The sequence below is a fragment of the Eurosta solidaginis genome, chromosome 1 (assembly GCF_040869045.1).
Source record: "Eurosta solidaginis isolate ZX-2024a chromosome 1, ASM4086904v1, whole genome shotgun sequence".
Lineage (NCBI taxonomy): Eukaryota > Metazoa > Arthropoda > Insecta > Diptera > Tephritidae > Eurosta > Eurosta solidaginis.
The window spans coordinates 76,547,738-76,568,672 of NC_090319.1; the positions used below are offsets into that span (position 1 = coordinate 76,547,738).

At 37.8% G+C, this 20,935-nt stretch overlaps 1 protein-coding gene and 1 long non-coding RNA gene across 4 annotated transcripts in view; one reads left to right on the forward strand and one right to left on the reverse strand.

Moving 5' to 3' along the window:
- loco (locomotion defects) overlaps positions 1–20,935 on the reverse strand; it is a 418,869-nt gene that overhangs the window by 86,829 nt on the left and 311,105 nt on the right. Inside the window, exon 2 of one of the 3 annotated variants that reach the window (XM_067758429.1) lies at positions 7,305–8,878. The exons of 1 other annotated variant lie outside the window; for it this stretch is intronic. In XM_067758429.1, coding sequence (XP_067614530.1) covers positions 7,305–8,870 — 1,566 coding nt within the window. In that variant the 5' untranslated portion in view covers positions 8,871–8,878. Of the gene's footprint in view, positions 1–7,304; positions 9,299–20,935 lie in introns of those variants that run through there. One more of the 3 variants, XM_067758424.1, reaches the window with a different exon arrangement.
- Positions 18,609–20,127, forward strand: LOC137235455 (uncharacterized). Its single transcript, XR_010947901.1, has 3 exons — positions 18,609–19,304; positions 19,464–19,632; positions 19,699–20,127. It is a non-coding gene; the product is annotated as an uncharacterized lncRNA (long non-coding RNA).

A 20,935-nucleotide genomic window follows, 5' to 3' on the forward strand; every position in this document is an offset into this window, starting at 1 on the left:
CCGGCATAGTCTCCAATACAAACGTAACTTTTTTTGTAGCGGTATAGGTATCTTGAGGAGGTTTGAGCATTGAATCCACTCATGAGATGTTTACTGCTTAAAGTACAAGCTAAAACTGATTGACGGCTTGCTTTAGTGAATCTCTGTCGCTGCGCCTAATCGACTTGTAGGTGAATGAAAAATAGTTTTCCGAAGATCTACGAAGCCTAAAAAAATCCAAGCCATTGAAACATTGTCCAGATGCAATGCCAGAAGTGGATCCTCCACAGTCTAGAACTAATCTGTATTAACATTTGCGGGTCCATCTGACTGTTTCAACCTGAATTTCATAAAATAATAACAATTTCGTCGTTCCCTGTCCAATTCCCCAGTACAATGACCGAACAAAAAAACGACACAACAAACTAATACAAAAATGAAATGCGACGCAATATAATTCAATGCATAGAAATAGCTGACAAATATAGGGGTATCAATTAAAAGAAATTGAGTTGCACATAGCGTGGCAAATAAAGAAAATATACATTAATTTACAATAGAATAGTCATCACTTTACTCAATGAGTGGATTGCAAACATTTTCAACGCAAGCTATGACAAAGCAAAAAATTAAAATAGAAAGAACTAAAAATCGACTTCAGCAGCTTTTTAAAGTAATTCATTTAAGAAGATATTATTAGAGAAATTTTTATTTAAAGTGGAAAGCAAAAACAAAGAATACATGAAGATAACACAAGAGCAAGGAGTTTGGTGTTTAGGGAATATGTAAGTTTATTTCGGCAACTGAGTGGAATACCACCCTAGCTCGACTGCAAGCTAAACGCCCTATCTCAGGATTTGTTTCAAAAACGTCCTATTTTACAAAAAAAAAAAAATTTATTTTATACTTAGACGAGTAAAGCGTTCTTCAAACGAATTCTGAATAATGGCAGGCATTTTTCAATAAAATTCTCGAAAACTATTATACTTAGTACGATGTTTTTCAAACCATTTAGTTTTCAAAAGTTTACCCAATAGGGGTGCTTTTCAAATGACAATCGAGATAGCGCGAGATTCCACTCAACAGTTGACTCACAATGATATAAAACTAAAAACTAGGAGAAAGTTTCTAAGATATTGCTTAGGATCAGACTTACGTGTTAAACCAGGATAATCATAATCATCGGCTATACCCTCGGCCCAGTTCCCACGAAGAAAGTAGTTCCAAGACGCTCCAGAAAATAATCTTGAAACAGTGCTGAAAAGATCCTGAAACTAAAGCGCACGCAATCTCGCAAAAGTCTGGAGATAAACCAACAATGATCCATGTGGGCAGCCATAGTGTGGGGGTAGCGTACGCTGCTTACCACAACAAGGGTTCTGGGTTCAAACCCCAGGTCAAGTAACATCCACAATTTAAAAAAAATGTTTTCAATTAGAAACAATAAATTCTAATCGGTGTAGCCCCTCGGCAGTGACATGGTAAACACTCCGAATGCATTTTGGCCATGAAAAGCTTCTCAGTGGAAATTTATCTGCCTTGCATTAGGTTCCGTCCCGCAAATTTGTAGGGAAAATAAAAAGGAGCACGACGCAAATGGGAAGAGAAGCTTGGCCTAATCCTCCAAGGCGGTATATCGCGAGAACTATTCATCTATTTTTCATCCATTTAGGAGAGATATACTGGATTTTTTTAAATCAGTGGGGCCCAATGCTCTCCTGAAACACCGTGTGATATTATCCCTAAATGGTCTTGAAATAATTTCGAAAACAAACTTCGAATGATAGGGCAAAAGTTCAAAATATCCCGTTACAATCCTTCCAATATGATTCTCTTACATCCTCGATACGGCTCTAAAATCGTTCTGTAATAATTTCGAAACTATACGGAAATAATCGCGAAATAGTCACGAAATGGTCTTGGTGATATTATTACGAAAACAACCGAGCAACTGATTCAAAGCAGTTCTGAGAAAATGTTGGTCACAATCCCTCAAAAATGTTCCCAAGACAGTGCCGAAACGGTCCCTAAATAATCCTGACGTAATCGAAAAAAGTACCGAACACAATTCCGAAACGAACCCGAAATATTGCGGTAGCAATCTGGAAACGGACCCGAAATAATTTCGAACATAGACCCGAACTGTTCCAAATAGTTCCCAAAAATCGACACGAGATAATCCCGAAATGGCCCTAAATGATTCGAAATATTATACCGATCCGAAAATTAACCCGAAATGGACCTAAATGATTACAAACAGTACCGTAGTGATCCAGAAATAGATCCAAAACGACCCAGAAAAAGCCGTTTGGGAAGAGCTTTGAAGTAATCCAGAAATAGTGGCGGACTATCCCGAAACTAGACAGCTTTTCCAAAACTATTTAGACCGGTTTCGCTCTCCGTTTAAGCTTGGCTTTCATTTTAAATTCTGATTCCGCTTTCAGTCTCGGTTTCGTTTTGAGTTCGTGTCAACAATAATGAAACATACATTTTTTCCTTTCCACATATTTCCTATATTTATATTCCGATGGGTTGAAAACCACTCTCTCTATTACCAAACAATTTTCTTTAAAAGGACATTTGCATAATTGGATAATCACATCCAATTACGATAAACGCTAGATAATACCACACGCATAAACAATGTAAATATATATGTATAACCATATGTTTGTCAGCGAAAGTATTTGGCGAATAGCCACTTTGTCTCAAGTATACGCAAAGACTTGTTTGGAAATCGAATATTACGCTTTTTGCGTTGAAATTATTAGATTACATATGTTATAAACGCTATTACATAGCAGTGAAATTTAAAATAATGTATTTGTTGAAACTTTTGAAAGTTTGGTAGAAATTAAAAGTACGTTGTGTGAAATGCTAATGGCATGAGCGTTGGGGCTTTCAACCAACACTTGAGAAACCTTATCAGGTCCGATAGCCCTAGCTTATTGAAGTTAAAAAGAATAATAAGGCCAAACCACCCTGGATGGCTCGCATGTAGACAGCGCTGACCAGAGCATTTTAGCTCTGCTTACATTGTTAGTGCTCGCATGGAATTTCAAAAAGGACACGCGTATACCTAGCGAATCATTTTCGGAAAGGATGTGGGCGGTCGTATTCTTCCTGGCGAAATCATTAGCTCTATAAGAGTCTTCAAAAGCCCTATGTACAGGTGCTCATACAAGGCTGACACTGAAGTGCTGCGTCATCTCATTGCGAGATCTGCAGCAGTCAGTGAACGACTTTGTGTTGTTAACATATGAGTCCAAGGCCTTTAGCAAGGTGCGGTTCTCCGAAAAAGTTATCACGCCTTAGGAGTGCACTAATCAGCGATTACTTTGATTGGTGTTCAAAATCGTAGCATGACCACTTCTACGAAAGCGCCACTTCGATATGAGACTAAGTCACTTGTAGACAGGAAAACGTCAAATGACATTTTGAAAGCGTCAATTGTAATTGAAAATAGTGAGTTATAAATGAGAATAGTCAATCGTAAATGCGAAGGCGTCATATGGAAATGAGAATAGTCACCTGTAAATGAGAAATCGTCAATTAAAAATTCGAAAGTGTCAATTTTAATGTTGTAAAACGTAATTTGTAATTGAAAATATAAAAATGGTAATAAAGATAAGCTATGTATGTGACAACGGGCATATCCTTTAAGGATAATAACACTGGATGGGAAATTGCCTATGTTCCGACTGACATATATTGGAGTGAGAGAAAGTATGAAACGAAGTTGAATGCGGTAATGCTCTCGCGCAGCCTTTTTAGTTGCTGATCTCTTCGCTCCATCCACCGATTGATCTACATCAGCGGTCCCCATTTAGTTGAATAATTATTGGCGCCATTTCACACGTATTTTTAATTCTCTTGCGTCTTTATTCGTATTTAGTTGTCGCTGGACAAGCAGAGTAGGAACAGTTTGAATTTTGGGGACCCCTGATTTACATGAATATGGCAGCTGTCGCTCTACATAAGACGTCGGCAAAATGAAAATGTAGTGAGAGCGCGATGATCGCGCACATCGCTTGATGCATCTTGCGTAGTTCATTCGCTTATTAGCAAGCAACAAGAATACGTGTGAATTGAGTGTGCACAATTGTTCTACTATTTGCCGACGCCTGTAGCGGAATTCACTAACTTATAACGATGCGAATTGTCGAGATTTTAATTAACGATTTTGTCGCTTGCCCTATCGATTGTGCTATTCACTAACTTAGTTTTAACGAATCGAAATAAATTACATTTAAATTTCGTTTTAATAGTAGAAAGGTGGCAGCACAGCTTAACGAAACCTAAAAAATGCGAAAAGCACAAAAGGAGTGCCAAAAATAAATAAATTCCGCATACTAACTGCGTTTAACAGTTTTTACATATTTTAACAAAAGGTAAGTAAATGCGGTATTAATTTTTTTTTCTCTGTTGATATCACAGTTATTCTTGTACCCCTTAATTGACCATCAAGTTGAGAAATAATATCATGAGCCAAGTCTAGGGTTAGTCGGTACAGCTTTAGAAACTCCGTTGCATTCAAGTGGAATGTGTCATCTACTTCTCTATGAACCACTGGCGATGGACTTAGTAATTCTTCGTTTTGTGATAAAACGTTCGCCAAGTACTCAATGCCATTTGATTTATAAATAAAGCAGCTTTTCGTGTTTGAAAGTATTAATTAAAGTTCCGATTTTCTTTTTTAACTAAAATTGCCAGAAATATTAATATCGTGATTTTTAACGCAGCCAATTTACTTGCCGTTTATTTAACGACACAGCTGATCGTCGATAAACGAATATCGATACAAAATAGTTACTGAATAACGAAATCGTTATAGTTATCGATTCGCAAATAAAGCGATGGCAAATGTCGTTGAAAAAGTTAGTGATTTCCACTACTGGTCTACATACAACATACGATACTCCCGACACTGCTCTCGCATCGAATAAATGAATGTACGAACCTCTTGCAATTCAAAGTCGCGCTTTCGCATATTCAGTTTATGCTTTTTTCATTTCCATATAACGCTTTCGCACTTACATCTGACGCTTTCTCATTTACAATTGACTATTATCATTTCCATGTGACGCTTTCGCATTTAGATTTGACGCTTACTCATTTCTAATTAACTATTATCCTTTCGCATTTTAATCTGACGCTCGCTCATTTACAAGTGACTATTCTCACATCGCAGGGATACTTTCGGATTTACAATTTACTATTCTCATTTTCATATGACGTTTTCCCATTTAAATTTGAGGCTTTCTAATTTACAATTGTCTAATCTTATATACAATTTACAAATCTTATTTCCAACTGCCGCTTTCTCATTTACAACTGGAAATGGAAGAATTAGGGAGAGAGAGCGAGAATACTTTGGGAGTAAAACCTTACGTGATACTGATTGCTCTATTACGGGAGAACAATCAGTTGATTGCTTTTTTTGCCCGATCTGCTATGATGTCACTTTAGAGTAGTTTTCCATCCTCAAAGATACCGAAGCTTATCGCTGAAAGCCAGTCAGCCACCAATCTTGGATTGTATAAGATTCTGCGTTTTGGTACATCTTTTAAAGAGTACCAGTTCAGGTTTTCCTGGGGAGACCACGAATTCCGAACTTTTTGCCGAGTAGTTGTTTACCAGTCTATGGAGCCTATATCTACCGTGTTTCGCGTTAATCCTTCTGCGAGTAAGTAGTTTAAGTAAAAGCCCAACTAGGCATGCGTCAATTTGCAGGCTCGTTCCGGCTGAAGTGATTGATTACGAAAGAGAGATTATTAAGGCGCCTGCTTTGGACAACAAATTTTCCACAAGAATTCGGCAGGGAGCCGGAATCTCACGAAATCTCCGTTTTTACAGATGGCTCTAAACTGAACAATAGTCGGCAGCGGAATATTCTCAGAGTCGCTCAATCTAAGCGAGAGCTTACGCTTACCCAACCACTGCAGTGTTTTTCAGGCTGAACTTATAACTATCTGGGAAGCAGCCCTCTATCTTGCTAGCCTGCAGGTGACCAATTCTATTTCAATTTTCTCCTACAGCCAAGCTGCCATAAAATCCCTGCAATGCAGTAACACCTCGTCACTAGTGGCGTTGAAGTGCAGAGAAACCCTCAACAAACTAGCTGATAATTGCTACCTTAGCATAATATGGGTTCCTGGCCACTGTGACATCTCAGGAAACTGCGCTGCGGATGAGTTAGCTAGGGAAGGCAAAAACCTGCAAACAATAACCTCCGCTGGTTGGGCCAGCCCTCCCCTAAACACCGGCAAACACTGCTTGCGATCTCTATTCACGGATCAAGCAAACGCCAGATGGGCCATGGAACCTACAGGTAGAATATCCAAGCAAATCTGGCCTAAGGTGGATGAAAAGAGATCGCAATCGGTGATACTGTTAAACCGTATCTCTATAAGCCCACTAGTGGGCCTTCTTACAGGTCATTGTCTCATGGCGGCTATATGGACCGACAGACAAAAGACTTCTTCCGAAGCTGTAGGAACGAGGAGGAGATAGAAAGAGTAGAGCACTATCTGTGCCACTATCCCGCACTGTCAAAAACCAGATACCGTTGCCTCCACAGACACTCCTTTGGGGGCCTTGCGGAGCTTGAATCTGCACACACAAACGACATCTTGCGTTTCATCAGGCAAACGCGCTGTTTTAGCCTTACTGGGGTCTAAACATTCTTCGGAGGTAGGGAAATGGGAAATAGGGGCCTCCGCGTGGTAGCACAACGGGCCACAACGGCCTACGTGAGTCTACGCTTGGATAGCGGAGGCAGTCACTTCAACCTAACCTAACATACACATCGATTTCAGGAACAGTGGTTTCAAATTAAAAAATTTTTGTATATTATTTATTTTTATTTTTTTGTCTATAGCTAAAATATATATTATGTACTTTCAAATTTCCATCAACCAGTTAAAATTTAATTTGAGTCATTTCACACCGTTAAAATTATTTTTTTCAATGAAAACCAAATGACACGCTACACTGCGCACATTTGGAGCGATTCAAAAACAAATTCCATAAATTAAGTGCAACACAATTTTTTTTTTATAAACAATTTTTATGTTTTCATCATTTGAAATACCAAATTATAAAAAATAAAAATTTGTTTTGTCATTGCACATTATATAACTTAAAGAAACTCAAATACGCTTATAAATGAAAGCACATGTAATGCAGGAAACGAAAATTAAAGCTAAAATGCTTAGATGTAAAAAGTAAAGTGCTTGGGGTGGCGGAGTGCGGTATCGCTCCTTACTTAAAAAGCTAAACGGTTTTAGAAGAATATAGAGAATACTTAGTTAAATATGACTCACGCGTATAACACCCGCTGCTTTAACTGCCGCCTGTGTGGTCACAACTCGCGCCGCTTCCTTCTCTTTCACGCTTTTCCCTTTTTTCACACTGCTTTTCGCCGTCGCGCGTTGATAATCTCGCGTTGTTGTTGCAAAATCCATTTCTTGAAATGCATCCGGATCGCTAATCGAACGACGTAGCTTAGTAACAGAGGCGTGTTTAGCATGAAAAGAGCCGCGCATAAAACGCACAAATTCATAAGCAGGATTGCGACTTGCTTTACACATTTGCGGTGGTGTTACCTTGAAGGTGGGCACCAGTGGCGAATGCATTTCAAATGAGGAATCCGGCGTATAATTGTGACTACTGCTAGATTGTGTTAGATTTGAGCTAGCCGATGAAATGCCATCATCATGCTCATCTTCCGCTTCGAAATCCACAAAATTAGCATCATCTTCATATTCATACTCAAAGTAATCGCAAGCAGCAGCAGCATCTTCATTATTGTCTTCTGTATCGGAATGCGGCAGCGGTTGACAGCCGAGCGCTATAGCGCGTAACGGCGCAGGTGATGCGTTGTTGCTGCGCGTCACAAATGCATCTGCATCACTTTTTGAACGCTTCGATTTTTGACATTTCTTTTTGCCTGAGAAAAACTGCAACACTTTGACAGCTGAACGATAACTAGAGCGTTCACTTTGTGTGCGTTGAAAGCTGGTGTCAGCGTTAGCTGCAACATCTGTCACTTCTGTTTGCTCCAATTCATTCAAGTGCGTGTGACTATCACCGGCTGAACTGAGATCGGAGTGTGTGGATTGTGTATCTGGTGTGCTTGTCTCGTGTTGTGTTTGTAGTGCGCGTGGTGAATTGCTGCGACTGCTGTGCCCACTTGTGTTACCACTATTGAAAACACTCTGATAGAGCGCTTTAGCTTTGCGACAAAAGTATGGTGAACCCTTGGGTGTTGTGTTGAGTGCACTGCTGCTGTTACGTCGGCATGCACTTGGTGATTTAGTTTTTTCTTCTTGCTGTTGTTGTTGTCGTTGTTGCTGCTCTCTTTGACGCGCCTCAAGATCGCGCACAAAACGTGCTAAACTTTCGCGATCCAGCTCGGTAACGCAACGATGACGCAGCATACGTTGTGGTGTTTCGGGAATGCGCTTAATTTCGAAACTGGCATCAAATGCACCAGAATCGTTGATGTGTAGTGCTTCGACAAAGCGCTCAACCATGTTGGTTATGTTTGAATGTTTAGGTGTTGGTAGTTTGTGAAGCTTTTGTGTAGGTTTTTGATTTCTCTGCTTTGTGTTTTGGGTTTCTTGAGTTTCTGTTGGTTTATGTTGGGTTTTAAAGTTTTTAAAATTTTTTTCTTCACTTTGTTCTTTAAATATTGTGTTGTCTTTATTGATTTCCCTTTTTTGATATTGAAAGTTTATTAATTGTTTTTGTTTTTGTTCATTTGTTTTAATATCTTTGCAAATAGTTATTTTTAATTTTGATTGCTGCTCCGGACCTTCAAATAATTTCCCATTTTCATTTTCATATTTTTTATTAAAATGCGAATTGGACCTGTTCATTGTTTTCATTATACAGCCTATTTGAAAATTTAATTCTCAGTTATTTAAAAAACTGTTCAATTTTAAAATGTTTTATCTCTCAGCTTCTATTAAAACCTTTTTCTTTGCAACGATTTTGCAAATAAGTTTTTTTTCTGTCTAATTCAATAAAATTTGAAAATTTTTCAAAAAATTATTTTTCGCTTTGCAAATTTGCTTACGCTTTGGTTGCTAGCGTGAAACTGAAATTTTTGCTGCTGCACAGCAATTTAAGTAAAATCTTTAGCGCACTATTTTGGACCATTTCTTCGCACCTACATACGCTTGCTTGCCTAGTAAATCATTGATCTATCGATCGACTCGATCATTCATACTGCGTTTTCCTCCCAAGCTGGGAGGGAAATGCCGCATGTATTTACGTAAATATGTCAGTTGGTATACTGACCTTGATGTGTGATCGCGTTTATTACAATTAAAACGTCGTTTATTAAGAAAAAATGATCAATTGGAATATTATAAGAATCATAAACTGTGCGAAAGAGTGCTTCCATGAATTTAATATCAAAATAAATATTTTGATAGGAAACAAAACAAAACGAACTCGTTATGTTTGAAATGTAAACCTGTTGCCATAGCCTTAGCCGCAACGTAGGCCTTATCATTACCATAACAGTAATCGTAACTTCTACCACAACCATAACCGCAGCAGTGAGCGCAACACATACTAAAACCAAAACGATAAGAGTGACCGTAACTGTTGTCACAACCATAACCATAACAGTAACCGTAACTGCTACCACAACCATAACGGCAGCATTGAGCGCAACTCTTGCTAAAACCATAACGGTAACAGTGACCGTAACTGTCGTCACAACCATAACCGCAACAGTGACCGCAAATTTGATTTCTACCATAACCGAAACTTTTACTATAACCATAACCGAAACTTTTACTATAACCATAACCGTAACAGTGACCGTAACTGTTATCAAAACCATAACCATAACAGTTATTCCAACTCTTACTAAAACCATAACAGTAACAGTAACACTGACCATAACTGTTTCTACAACTACAAACGTAACAGTGACCGCAACTGTTACAATCATAAATATAACCGTTACAGTGAACGCGTTATTAACATAACCCTAACACCGACCGCAACTTTTACCATAACCATAATAGTGAGCGCAACTTAGCCGTAACAGTGACTACAACAGTTACTTTAATCACAACCGTAACAGTAGCTGCAATAATCCTGACCATAACCGTAGCTCTAGCCATTTAAACATAATCTCAGCCGTAAACCTAAACCATAGTATCCGAAGGCCAAACTGTAACCATAATCACAGCCGTTAGCCCAAACCGTAGGTAGGTAACCGACCTTCTAATCTAACTGTAATTGCATAGACGATTTTATAGTACGCTTCTTCGAGCTTGTTTTCGTCGTCGCCTTAGCCTTTATCTTCATATATCTTCTTAATTATCTATTATCACTGCCACTGTCATTATTTTCCTTAGCAAAACTATCAATCAACTTATTTTTTCTCCCCGACTTCTTTTTCAAAACATTTCATCCGTCCCAATCCTTTTTCCCGTTCCTTTGCCTTCCCTCAGCCGCATCCGGAGAGCAGAGAGCCTGAAAGAAGAAGCGGGCACGATGAACTAGTATTCAAACTACCAGAGGCCCATCCTCTAAAAAGCGCTTTATTAGTCAATTAGTTTTCGGTTTTACTTCAGGCAGTAAACATCTCATGTGCATTTTTTATACTCAAACTATCTTCTACCATTCTTGTTTTTGTACTCAAAGCTCTGCTTGTGTTGTGCACCTCTGATCTAGAGGTAAGGGCGAGAAGGTCTGAACTTTCATCCTTTGAATGAAAAGAAAGCAGCGGGCATAGCGAACATAGGAGAGTTACCAACAAACAGAAAAACCGGACCTGGTGACCACAAATCAATGAGTAAACGCGATATCCGCAATCAAAGCGAGAGATAACGCAAGATCGCTAGTCTACCGGGACACAATGGAATACCGCGCTCCCGTAGCGTTGATAAAGTTATAAGACATGGGCGGTGTGGATGCTGGGTTAAATGGTGCTTGTGTTACTGGCAGTAGGGTAAATTCCAGATATAACCGCTGTGGCCTCCCCCGAAGAAAACGAGTGGAGTCGCGAATGAACGAAAACAGATTTCGAAGTTCGTCACGTGTTCAAGAATCCACTCAAGGTCATACATGAAGCAGCTAAAAGCGGAAATCCAGGCAGAGAAACCAGAACAAAAACGTCACACATGGCTCGGAAACAAAGCAGTATGTACCACGGCAACAAAAATCCCCCCACGTCCTTAAAATACAGTGCTGCAAAAATAATATCCTGCGAAGGCTCTTGAAAAGGAGGACTGAATCCGGTTGCAAGCTGCTATAATGGTTTAGATCGCAGAAGTTGAACACACCTCCTGATTTTCTATGAGGTGTACTAAGGCCGGGGTTACTCCTTGTGGACTCCAAGGATGAAAAACTGCGATTTGAATCCAAAATCGTAGCGAGTCTTCGAAGTTGGACGACTTTAACGCTACAAACAAGAAACGGTGGTGAAATTCCACCTACGCACACCTTTAAAATATTTATCGCTAGGAGCTCAGTTTGGATGACCGAATTTGTTTTGAAGCTTCTTAAATTCTAAAACAGCGGTCTGAGGGTATAGATGTGGAGAAAGATGAAAGGCTCAGGTTGAACATCGTCATCATAGAAGGTCTTTGCGATGATGGCAGCAATTCACGCAGAAAGTAAAACCGGGCGCGAAACCAGCTCCGACTAGTCTAAGAAAAGAGGTTCTGCCTGAGAGCATTGATCTCCAAAATCGGAAATTAAGAAACAAGAAAGAGAGTATGATCTGCGCTTGTATGAGGAGACGAGCTAAAAAAGCATCAAGCGTCATGTATTGTTATTTATATGCAGTATTAGGTTCCAGTATAAAATGACAATCCTCCTTGAGGTTTGCCCCCGAAAATTAGATCACGCAACAATCGTCTGCTATCACTCTTTTTCTATGAGAGTAATCTTCTGCCAAGCGATGTAACGGATTAGGTGGTAAATATTTCGCACTAGGAGCCGCATGCCATTCGAATTAGCATATATAGGAAAGGGACTGGAGCATAGTCAAATTAAGGTTAATGTTATTTTACCGAACTTGCAAAATTCACTGGAATTTTAAGGTCTGAAGTCTTGATTCACAAATATCTTGAGGCTCTAAATACTCGGGTTTGTAATAAATATAACCTTTCTCTCAAAGGTAGTGCCTGTGGTGATATGTCAGCTGGTTACTGACCGGTTTCCCCCTAGCAAACCAATAGCTATTGAAAATCAAAGTATTATATACAGCAAGCTCGCACCACTTGCTTAAACAAAATGAGTGCTGGGTATAACAAAAAGTACTTTCCAACTAAGCCATAGACATGCACTTCTAAGACGTGGTTTGCATAAATCCACTTTATAAACTGATTACTCACTAGCCTTAGCTAGCCGTTTAGCTATGAAAAGCTTTCCTAGAAAACTGTACTTTGCTTATACGGCTAACGTGCTTTCGAGCACGATCAACTCAACACTTACCTCATAATATATAATGCCAAATCGAATGCATTGATCAAAACAAAAAGTACCTAAATACTTTTTTTAAACTCAAGAAAATTTGGTATTTCCAAATGTTGCTGCGTAGAATTTTTCTTTACGATATGTTAGTGATGCACATAACGGAGGAACCGTATCCGGAAAACCGGCTATTTTGATGAATCGTTGCTTTTGAGTTTTGGAAAAAAAGAAATGTAGGTCTAAAGATACAGAAACCCGGATCAAATTAAACCGAAAAAGATTCGAGTAGAGCAAAAGCTGTTCCTAAAGAAAGTTTGAAACAAAGGGCTTACTGATAATGATTCTGGTGCTGGCAGGAGGCTTCGTTTCTTAAGAAGAAGAAGAATTAAAGTATTCTTTTATAAAACGAAAGATGATCCATGTGATAGTTTAGAGGGCCTTCAGGCTATTGTAAAGGAGATGTAACGCCTTCTTTTATAAAACAATGTAGTACTAATTTCACACAGAAGCTTAATGGAATCACGCCGTGGCGGCCGTTTCCTTCTAAGAAAATTAAAATAAGATACATACATACGCAACCATTTACAGATGTTGCACTTAATCAAACATGTGCCCTTATTTTAAAGATCCATAATATTTTCGTTACAGAAACAATTTTTTTTTTAATTTTTTGTAAATTGTTGAGAATAAAATCCGAAATACCATGCAAACCCGACTAGATTTTTGACTCCATTAGGCATTCAATAAAGTGATAACGAGATAATTAACAGTTTATTTTTTGTATAGCAGATTAAGTTCGACAAGGGCTTTAATGTAGATAACTTGATTAATTATTTCATTAAATCGCTGTGTGAAATTGCCATACAAGATCTTACACTTATGTTTATTAAACTCGAAACAAAATTCTTCAGTTTCGGATTGGAGACATACCGAATACGACATTGTGCCATCTTCAGTCTACGCTCTTCGTTTTGTCGCGTACGTATTTAGTTTATGCTTTTATAGCGAATGTATATTGAGCTGATTTTCGCCATTCATTCCTCAGAACGAGACGGGGTTGTCTCCAAAGCAAATTTGACAAAGGATTACGAACAATCGCTCCAAAATGCTTTGTAATCTTTCGAAAGTGAAAAACCGAAAATGGATCATGGAATAAAATTTGAATTTACTACTTATGCACAAATTGAACACAATGAATGTACTTTTCATCAAAAACATATCGGAGACGAATTACTTCATTTCAGGAACAATCTTAGGGTAGGTTAGTACTGAATGCGCTTAACCGATTCTTTAAATATTCGGTACCGCACATCACTATGGCTCATATGTATTTGTACGCGCATAATAAGTAGTTTTCTAAATTGTCTTACAATCAACCCAAACTCTTTCATTTTCATATTTTATTTAAACATTTACTCGCTTTTAAACATTTTTAGATCATCGTTTCATAACGTCACGCAAATTTGCGACTCGAAACGGAAGTGAACACCTGCCAATGCATTCAAAGAAATTTATATTTGCGAAACGAGGCGCCACAATCAACTTAATAAGAAATATTCTTTTTAAGAACGATGACAAATATTTTAATTTATAAAATTTTACTCACTAACTGTAAAGTGAGCACGGACAAATTCACTGTGCGTGAAATACCTATCACTGTTCTGGGAACCTCGTGGTCAATCGCTCTGAATCATCAGCGTCCTCTACTCCAAGATGCAATTGAAAAGCGTTTAAAGAGCATTCATGCTCTGCTTTATCTCCTCTGCCCTACCACTGCTTCTCCCCCTCTTCTCGCACTTCCCCTCTTTTTCTATATCTCCAACTCTTTGTAGGTGCTTTTCTCTCGCTGTCCCTCTTCTCACTTTCCCACGCCTCCCCGTTTTATCTTTCTCCTTCCACTTTATTCTACACCAAAAAGCTCTAAAAGATGAGCTTTAGTGAACCCAATAATTTTAGCAGACCGTCAGCTATATTTTTCAAACCAGGACTTGGGTACACTGCAAGCTGTGTGTGTGTACGCCGAGCGTTTGCTTAGCTGATTCGAGGCTTGTCTGCTTATGAGCACTCCCCTGATGGACAGCAAAACTCCAAGATCCATGTGAAAGAGGTCCGGGATATTGTTGGGGGGTCGAGATGTCTCGCTTGATCCCAATCTTAAATAGGTTCAAGTCAGGCACTCCTAGACCTTTCTAGATTGTACCACAGTTAAGGGCTTAAATAGCCTTTTGCTACCCAAGTGGATTTCGAATTCCCCACACTTAGCAGTATATGGAGAGCAACCCGCCGCCGCTCTTTACCGATGGCATCGTTGTAAAGGCATACAACTCTTTGATAATGCTGTTCGTGCTCAATGTTTAACGAGATCGTAATTTAAGGAGTAGACGCGGCTGGTAACAACTATCTCTTTTAGCCTTTGACTATCCTTGGCGAAAGTGCCCATCCTTATCGATACCCTCCTGCAGCAACATAAAAACAATCGAGGTCTTCCTAACCATATCCTTCAACTAAAGCCTTCAGGACCGATTCAAGTTCCATTGTGTTATTTACGTAGCAAGCCACTTGACAGCAACTGGCTTCTAGGTCCACGATATGCTCGCTCACTATCATAGCTTACGGGCCTATCGCCCACACTCTCTATAATATAGAGTTAACAACTGCATTTACAACAGGGCGAACAGACTACATGAGCTTGGATGGAGATCTTCGATCCACGATAGAGTTGTTGGAATGGCGTTAGGGTACGGAAATGGCAGAACATACGATACGCGTGTATGTCAATAGTTACACATTAACGGAAGGAGTCGCTAACGGAAAGGTCGGCTGTATACTGTTACTATTCAAAAATAACTGTCACATCATTGCAGCGACTTTCGGGCAGAAGTGGTAGTTGCGACCAAAGCAACAGAGATAATGGTGCTGTGTAAACTGCAGACAACGTGGTTTCTACGCTTATTAAGCACTAAAATGAATTATTAGAAGAAGAAACATAGATCTATGCTAGGTTTCTGGGTATAAGGGTTGGAAAAGGAAAGTGTAACCCCTGAAACATATAAGGAAGGCGACTCATTCAGATTGGGTGCGCTAAAAAGAAGGCACATGATCAACCAAACAGGAGTGGCATAAAACCGAGCACGGAGCTACAAAGTGATAAAGACCATGTGCGTCTTTAGACGTAAGACACTAAAAAGAGGGAGTGTAGGCTCTTGACAAGCGTTCTCACAGCGAGTTTCAGGATGAACCGGCTGAGCATACATTGTGTTCATGTCCTGTGCTTGCCATATTAAGACACCAGCAATAAGGTATAAAAAAATTTTCCGGTCCTATAAAATTTCTGATATTTTCGAGAGGGCATAGTTATTTTATAACATAGGTCCATGTTCTTGTTATGGACTGTCAGTTTGGCCAAACAAACTACTGGTAGAACTATGAGAATAAGCAGTCGATATGAGGTCCGGCCGGCTCAACAAAACCACACTTATAAATGTAAATATTTACTTACATACATAAGCAGTCGATATGAGGTCCGGCCGGCTTAACAAAACCACACTTATAAATGTAAATATTTACTTACATACATAAGATATAGCTGAATCGAAAACGAAAATCAAATTGAAGTTCAATTTATAGAGCAAAACCTTGGCACTACAGGTAGAAAAATAACAAATTCCAATCTAACATTACCGACCATATTTTTAGAAATACCTCAATGTTTAATGTGCGAATACCACAACGCTCAATTAGGCTATCAAAATAAATTAAATAAACAAATTTACGCACATGCTTAACATTTTGTTGATTGTGAAATTATTTTCTCTGCATAATTACTTTTGAATTACCGGGCGATTCGAATGGTGGAGATATTTCGTACATCCGGCGGCTGAATGAAAGATCGCTATATCTTAAAAATCTTTGCAGAAGCGTCTCAGAATTGAATTTTTATGAAGTTAGGCTGTTTTTGCAACTAATTCTGAGTTAGATCGTTCTTTCACACATCCGTGGTTGCTTTCATGACATACAACAATATAAATATGCCGGCATAAGTCATAGTGGGAGGTGGCAATATAAGTCAGACGACAATATACAGTTCTAGTGAAACATGAAATACGCTCGTAACTACGTAAGTGTGTCACACCGTAACTAATGACGAATGAATAAAACGCCAGGGGATCTATGTAAGTCGTGCCGAATTTAAACTGACATGATAGGCAAATGAGGTTTTTTTTTTTTTTAATTTGTTAATGTGTCAGGAAACAGGTTTAATATGCTAAAAGCTAATACAATTTACGTCAATAATATTTATTAAGTGAGTGGTTCAAAGGTGTCGTGGAAAATATACATTTGTTCATATATATATTCAAATGTAAGTAGTATCTATCTCTCACAATCGCGTAAAAATTGAATATTACTGTCGCTTCCCTGCAGGGAAAGCAATAACTAACGACAGACACTTGTCATTCGAAGATTCGGCCACAGTACCAAATATTTAGGATCTGCTTCTACCAAAACTAGATCATCTGCAGTTCAAAATCCGGCAACTTGGAAGGGATTTCTACTACCTTAGTACATAAAGTCAATTTCTTGTGGGCCAATTTATTTTAAGTACCAAAAGCGAAGATATGCAGTTGAATTGGCGCTGGTGCTTTGAACTCTCTTTAAAACTCGACGACCACGAAACAAAAAAGGTGTACGTCTAGAAAACTAGTGTTTTTGAGTTAACTACACCTTTTCCAGTTTAAGTTCAGAAAATTACAATTCATGTTCAGAAAATTACAATTAAAGTTCAGAATTTCCAATTTAAATTCAGAAAATTACAATTTAAGTTCAGAAAATTACAATTCAAGTTCAGAAAGTTTATCAGGAATTTTTTTAAAGTATGTAAGATGGTAAATGTTAGCGCTAATAATTTGATACAAAGATATGAAGGCTCACTCTCCTCCTCTCATAAGAGGTCAGTTACAAGGACATCCAGCTATATTCTAAAGGTCACAAGCATTTATCTGCATTAAGTATGACATTAGTTATGACGAAATCAACGGAGCGTTCACAATCTCGCAAGTAACGTATAAGTACTGTGTGCACAGATCAAGTTTTCCTCCACCTGCCTCTCGCAACTCTGTGGAGGTCTCCCCCTTCCATTTACTTTCCAAGTTCTTTCATGGCCGGAGCGTCCTCATGCACCTGTTGCAAAGAGTTATCCTCTGTTTGATTTCTTAGCTCGGGTTGTACACGCTTTGGAGAAAACTTGGAATACAGTATATCCAAGCCACCATTGTGACCGAAGCATCATCACTTCCGCAAATAACATGTAAGTACATATTACATTACGTAGTATGAATTGGAATAACTTTTGAAAAATAACACCCTACTTATAATTTTCTGAATTTGAATTGTAATTTTCTGAATTAAAATGTAATTTTCTGAACTTGAATTGCATTTTTTTGAACTTGATTTGTATTTTTCTGAATTTAAATTGGAATTTCTGAACTTTAATTGGAACTTTCTCAACTTTAATTGGATATTCTGATCATCAATTGTAATTTTCTGAACTTAAATTGTAACTTTCTGAACTTGAATTGGAAATTCTGTACATGAATTGAAATTTTCTGAACTTGAATTGGAAATTTCCTGAACTGAATTGTAAATTTCTGAACTTAAACTGGAAAAGGTGTAGAACTCCCCTACTTAAACCCACAACTGAGGTAACTTTACCAGAAAAAAATAATTTCAGGCTTTTTGAGAAGAGTTTCGTCGGCTTCTTAGAGGTAGCAAGCGATACCGACAAGCTATTGTTTAATTATCGCACTGTTATCGACAGCAAATTTCTATCGTGAAGCTATTTGTTTGGCTTTTTAACGCCGTCATCAGCCTCTAATTATTTCCGTATTGGCTTGTTATTACGGTTTACAGAGGGTCGTCGATTTTATATAAAAGTTTTTTTTTTTACGATAAGCCGATTAGTCGTCGATAACAATCAATAGCACGACGATAACAAATTAATAGCTCTCCGATAAAAATCGATAGTTTTTTGGAAAAATAGATAACCTTTCGATAAATTTTCCAATACAAAACGATAACTTTTCGATTACACGCCGATAGCCAATTAGTTACTTTCCGATGGCAAATTGAAAACTTTTTGATATTAAATCTATAAGTTTTCGGGAAAAACCGATAACCTGTTGATAAGAAATGGACACATTTTCAGTAGCATATCTATCACTTTTCGATAAATAATCGATAAAAAAGTGAGATATACAGAATATTTTGATCGTCTTTAAAAACTATGGACTTAAATCATTGAACATAGTTCAGAGCACGATGGCAATGCAACAGAAAAGAGAGTTCCAGTTTTGTAGGGTACGGTTCAAAATTGGTAGGTAGATTTGTGCAACTCGTAAAAAATTGGGGAGTACTGTGACAATGCAATATAAGTAAGTAAATCCGCTAGATTGAACATAAGGAAGTGAATCTGCTACTTTGAAGACGGGTAGCTACTTTTCTGGTATGAACTATGGTGAGCTAGGGAATTCAAGCATGGTTCATGGATGAAAATGCTTAAGGTTCGAAATCTTTGAAAAATTCGCATATTTGGACACATCTACATATGTAATTACAGAATGGATTGTTGGTTGTTTGTATACTCAAAACTTGAATACGGCTTGACGAATTGGATATTTTTTTACAGGCGGCGCTGTAGATGCACAATATGGACCGGAGGTAAACAAATTTGTTCGTACGATATGGGCATAAAAGGAAAGGTTCTTACGAGATCTTCAGTACACGATTGAACTCATTCCATAAACAAGGAAGTTTGAACAACCCTGTTGAAAACTTGTAGCGGTTAAAGCCTTTGAGATTTTACCATAACAATATTCTTCACGGTATGTAGTAAACTTCGGAGAGACAATACCAAATCAGGTACTTCCCTTTGGGGGACTTGTTCGTTACTGCTACGACTCAGCTTAGGGGAGTTATATTCTCGAGATGTGGTGCTGTGGTTTTTATTTTTTATTTAACATTTATCTTCACTTCAATTACAGATCAAACCTGGCCCATATCGCCAAGGTTTTTTTGATTTGTATTTTTGCCTGTACCAGAACTAATGAAATAGAACCGGTAAATGAACTGGATCTGTCCTGTGGAATTTATTTCGAACTATAGAAAAGTTAGGATATCGTGTCGAATTCACCAGTTTACTGCATTTAAAAGGTATATACTATGTTAAATTTGGAGGCGTTGAACGCATAATTTCAAAGCTTTAAATTTTCCCTACAGGGTTTTGTATACTGCTCCTAAATGAAGACACGGATCGCAAACAACGAAAGTGGTAGTTAATATGCAACCCAAAGTGCCGGCAATCATTCGAAATCGAGGAAGAAGAGAAAATGAATGTGAATAAGTAATTGTAAAAAAATGTTGTGTCAATAAATGTGACTAATTTTGTGGTTTGTATAAATCAAACTTTGTCTAAGTATTAGACTTACATATACAATAGATACTAGTACAGATATACATCATGTTAATGTTTTGAGTAAATATGTAATACGTATGTAAGCTTTTAAAAGGTCATATACTTAATGGTTAAGCAAATAATGGATGAGTTGTTGGTCGTATTGCATCATTTCTCGTGCAAAGCAATCACTTGGAAAAGTATAAAAGGCTTAACAAATTACTTAATGGGAAATTATGTAGTTCTAAAAAAACAAAAACAAATAAATGAATATACGAATATGTTTCGAATTTTGGAGCTTTTGGTTTGTTGTTGTTAACTGCCTAAATTTCTTTGTACTCTAGCAGTTCAATCGCTCTACAAACTCTCCACAAGTTATCAGCTAGCATATAGACCTAATTCACGGCCATTTTAGGTAAATTTTTATAAAAAATCACCTTCTAAAATCTCTACAAAGCAAAAAGCATATGCAAAATTTATATAATTTTTTAGCATTTTGAAAAGTTTATACTTGACAAAAAGACAATATATTCATTGCAAATTTGATGTGGCACATAAAAAAACTTTTGAACAATATTTCAGCATTTTGCAAACTCTCCACTTGACAAAAACAGTATTTCGGACAGTAAGTACTTTGGAAATATATTGGGTCGCATGAACAAAAATCATTGCACAATTTTTCCACATTTGAAAATCTCTCCAAACTCTCTACAATCAATTATTTCGAAAATCTTTAAAAGCTTTCCATTTGACGAGAATGTTATTTCAGACAATTTACAAAGGAATGTGATGATACATATCAGCAAACATCTTTGCATAATTTTTCAGTATGTTGAAAATCTCTACAAATTCTCCACTTGACAAAAACAGTATTTCAGACAATAAGGCCTTTGGAAATATGTATATTGGGTCGCATGAACAAAAATCATTGCACAATTTTTCCACATTTGAAAATCTCTCCAAACTCTCTACAAGCAATTATTTCGAAAATCTTTAAAAGCTTACCATTTGACAAGAATTTTATTTTAGACAATTTACAGAGGAATGCGATGATACATATCA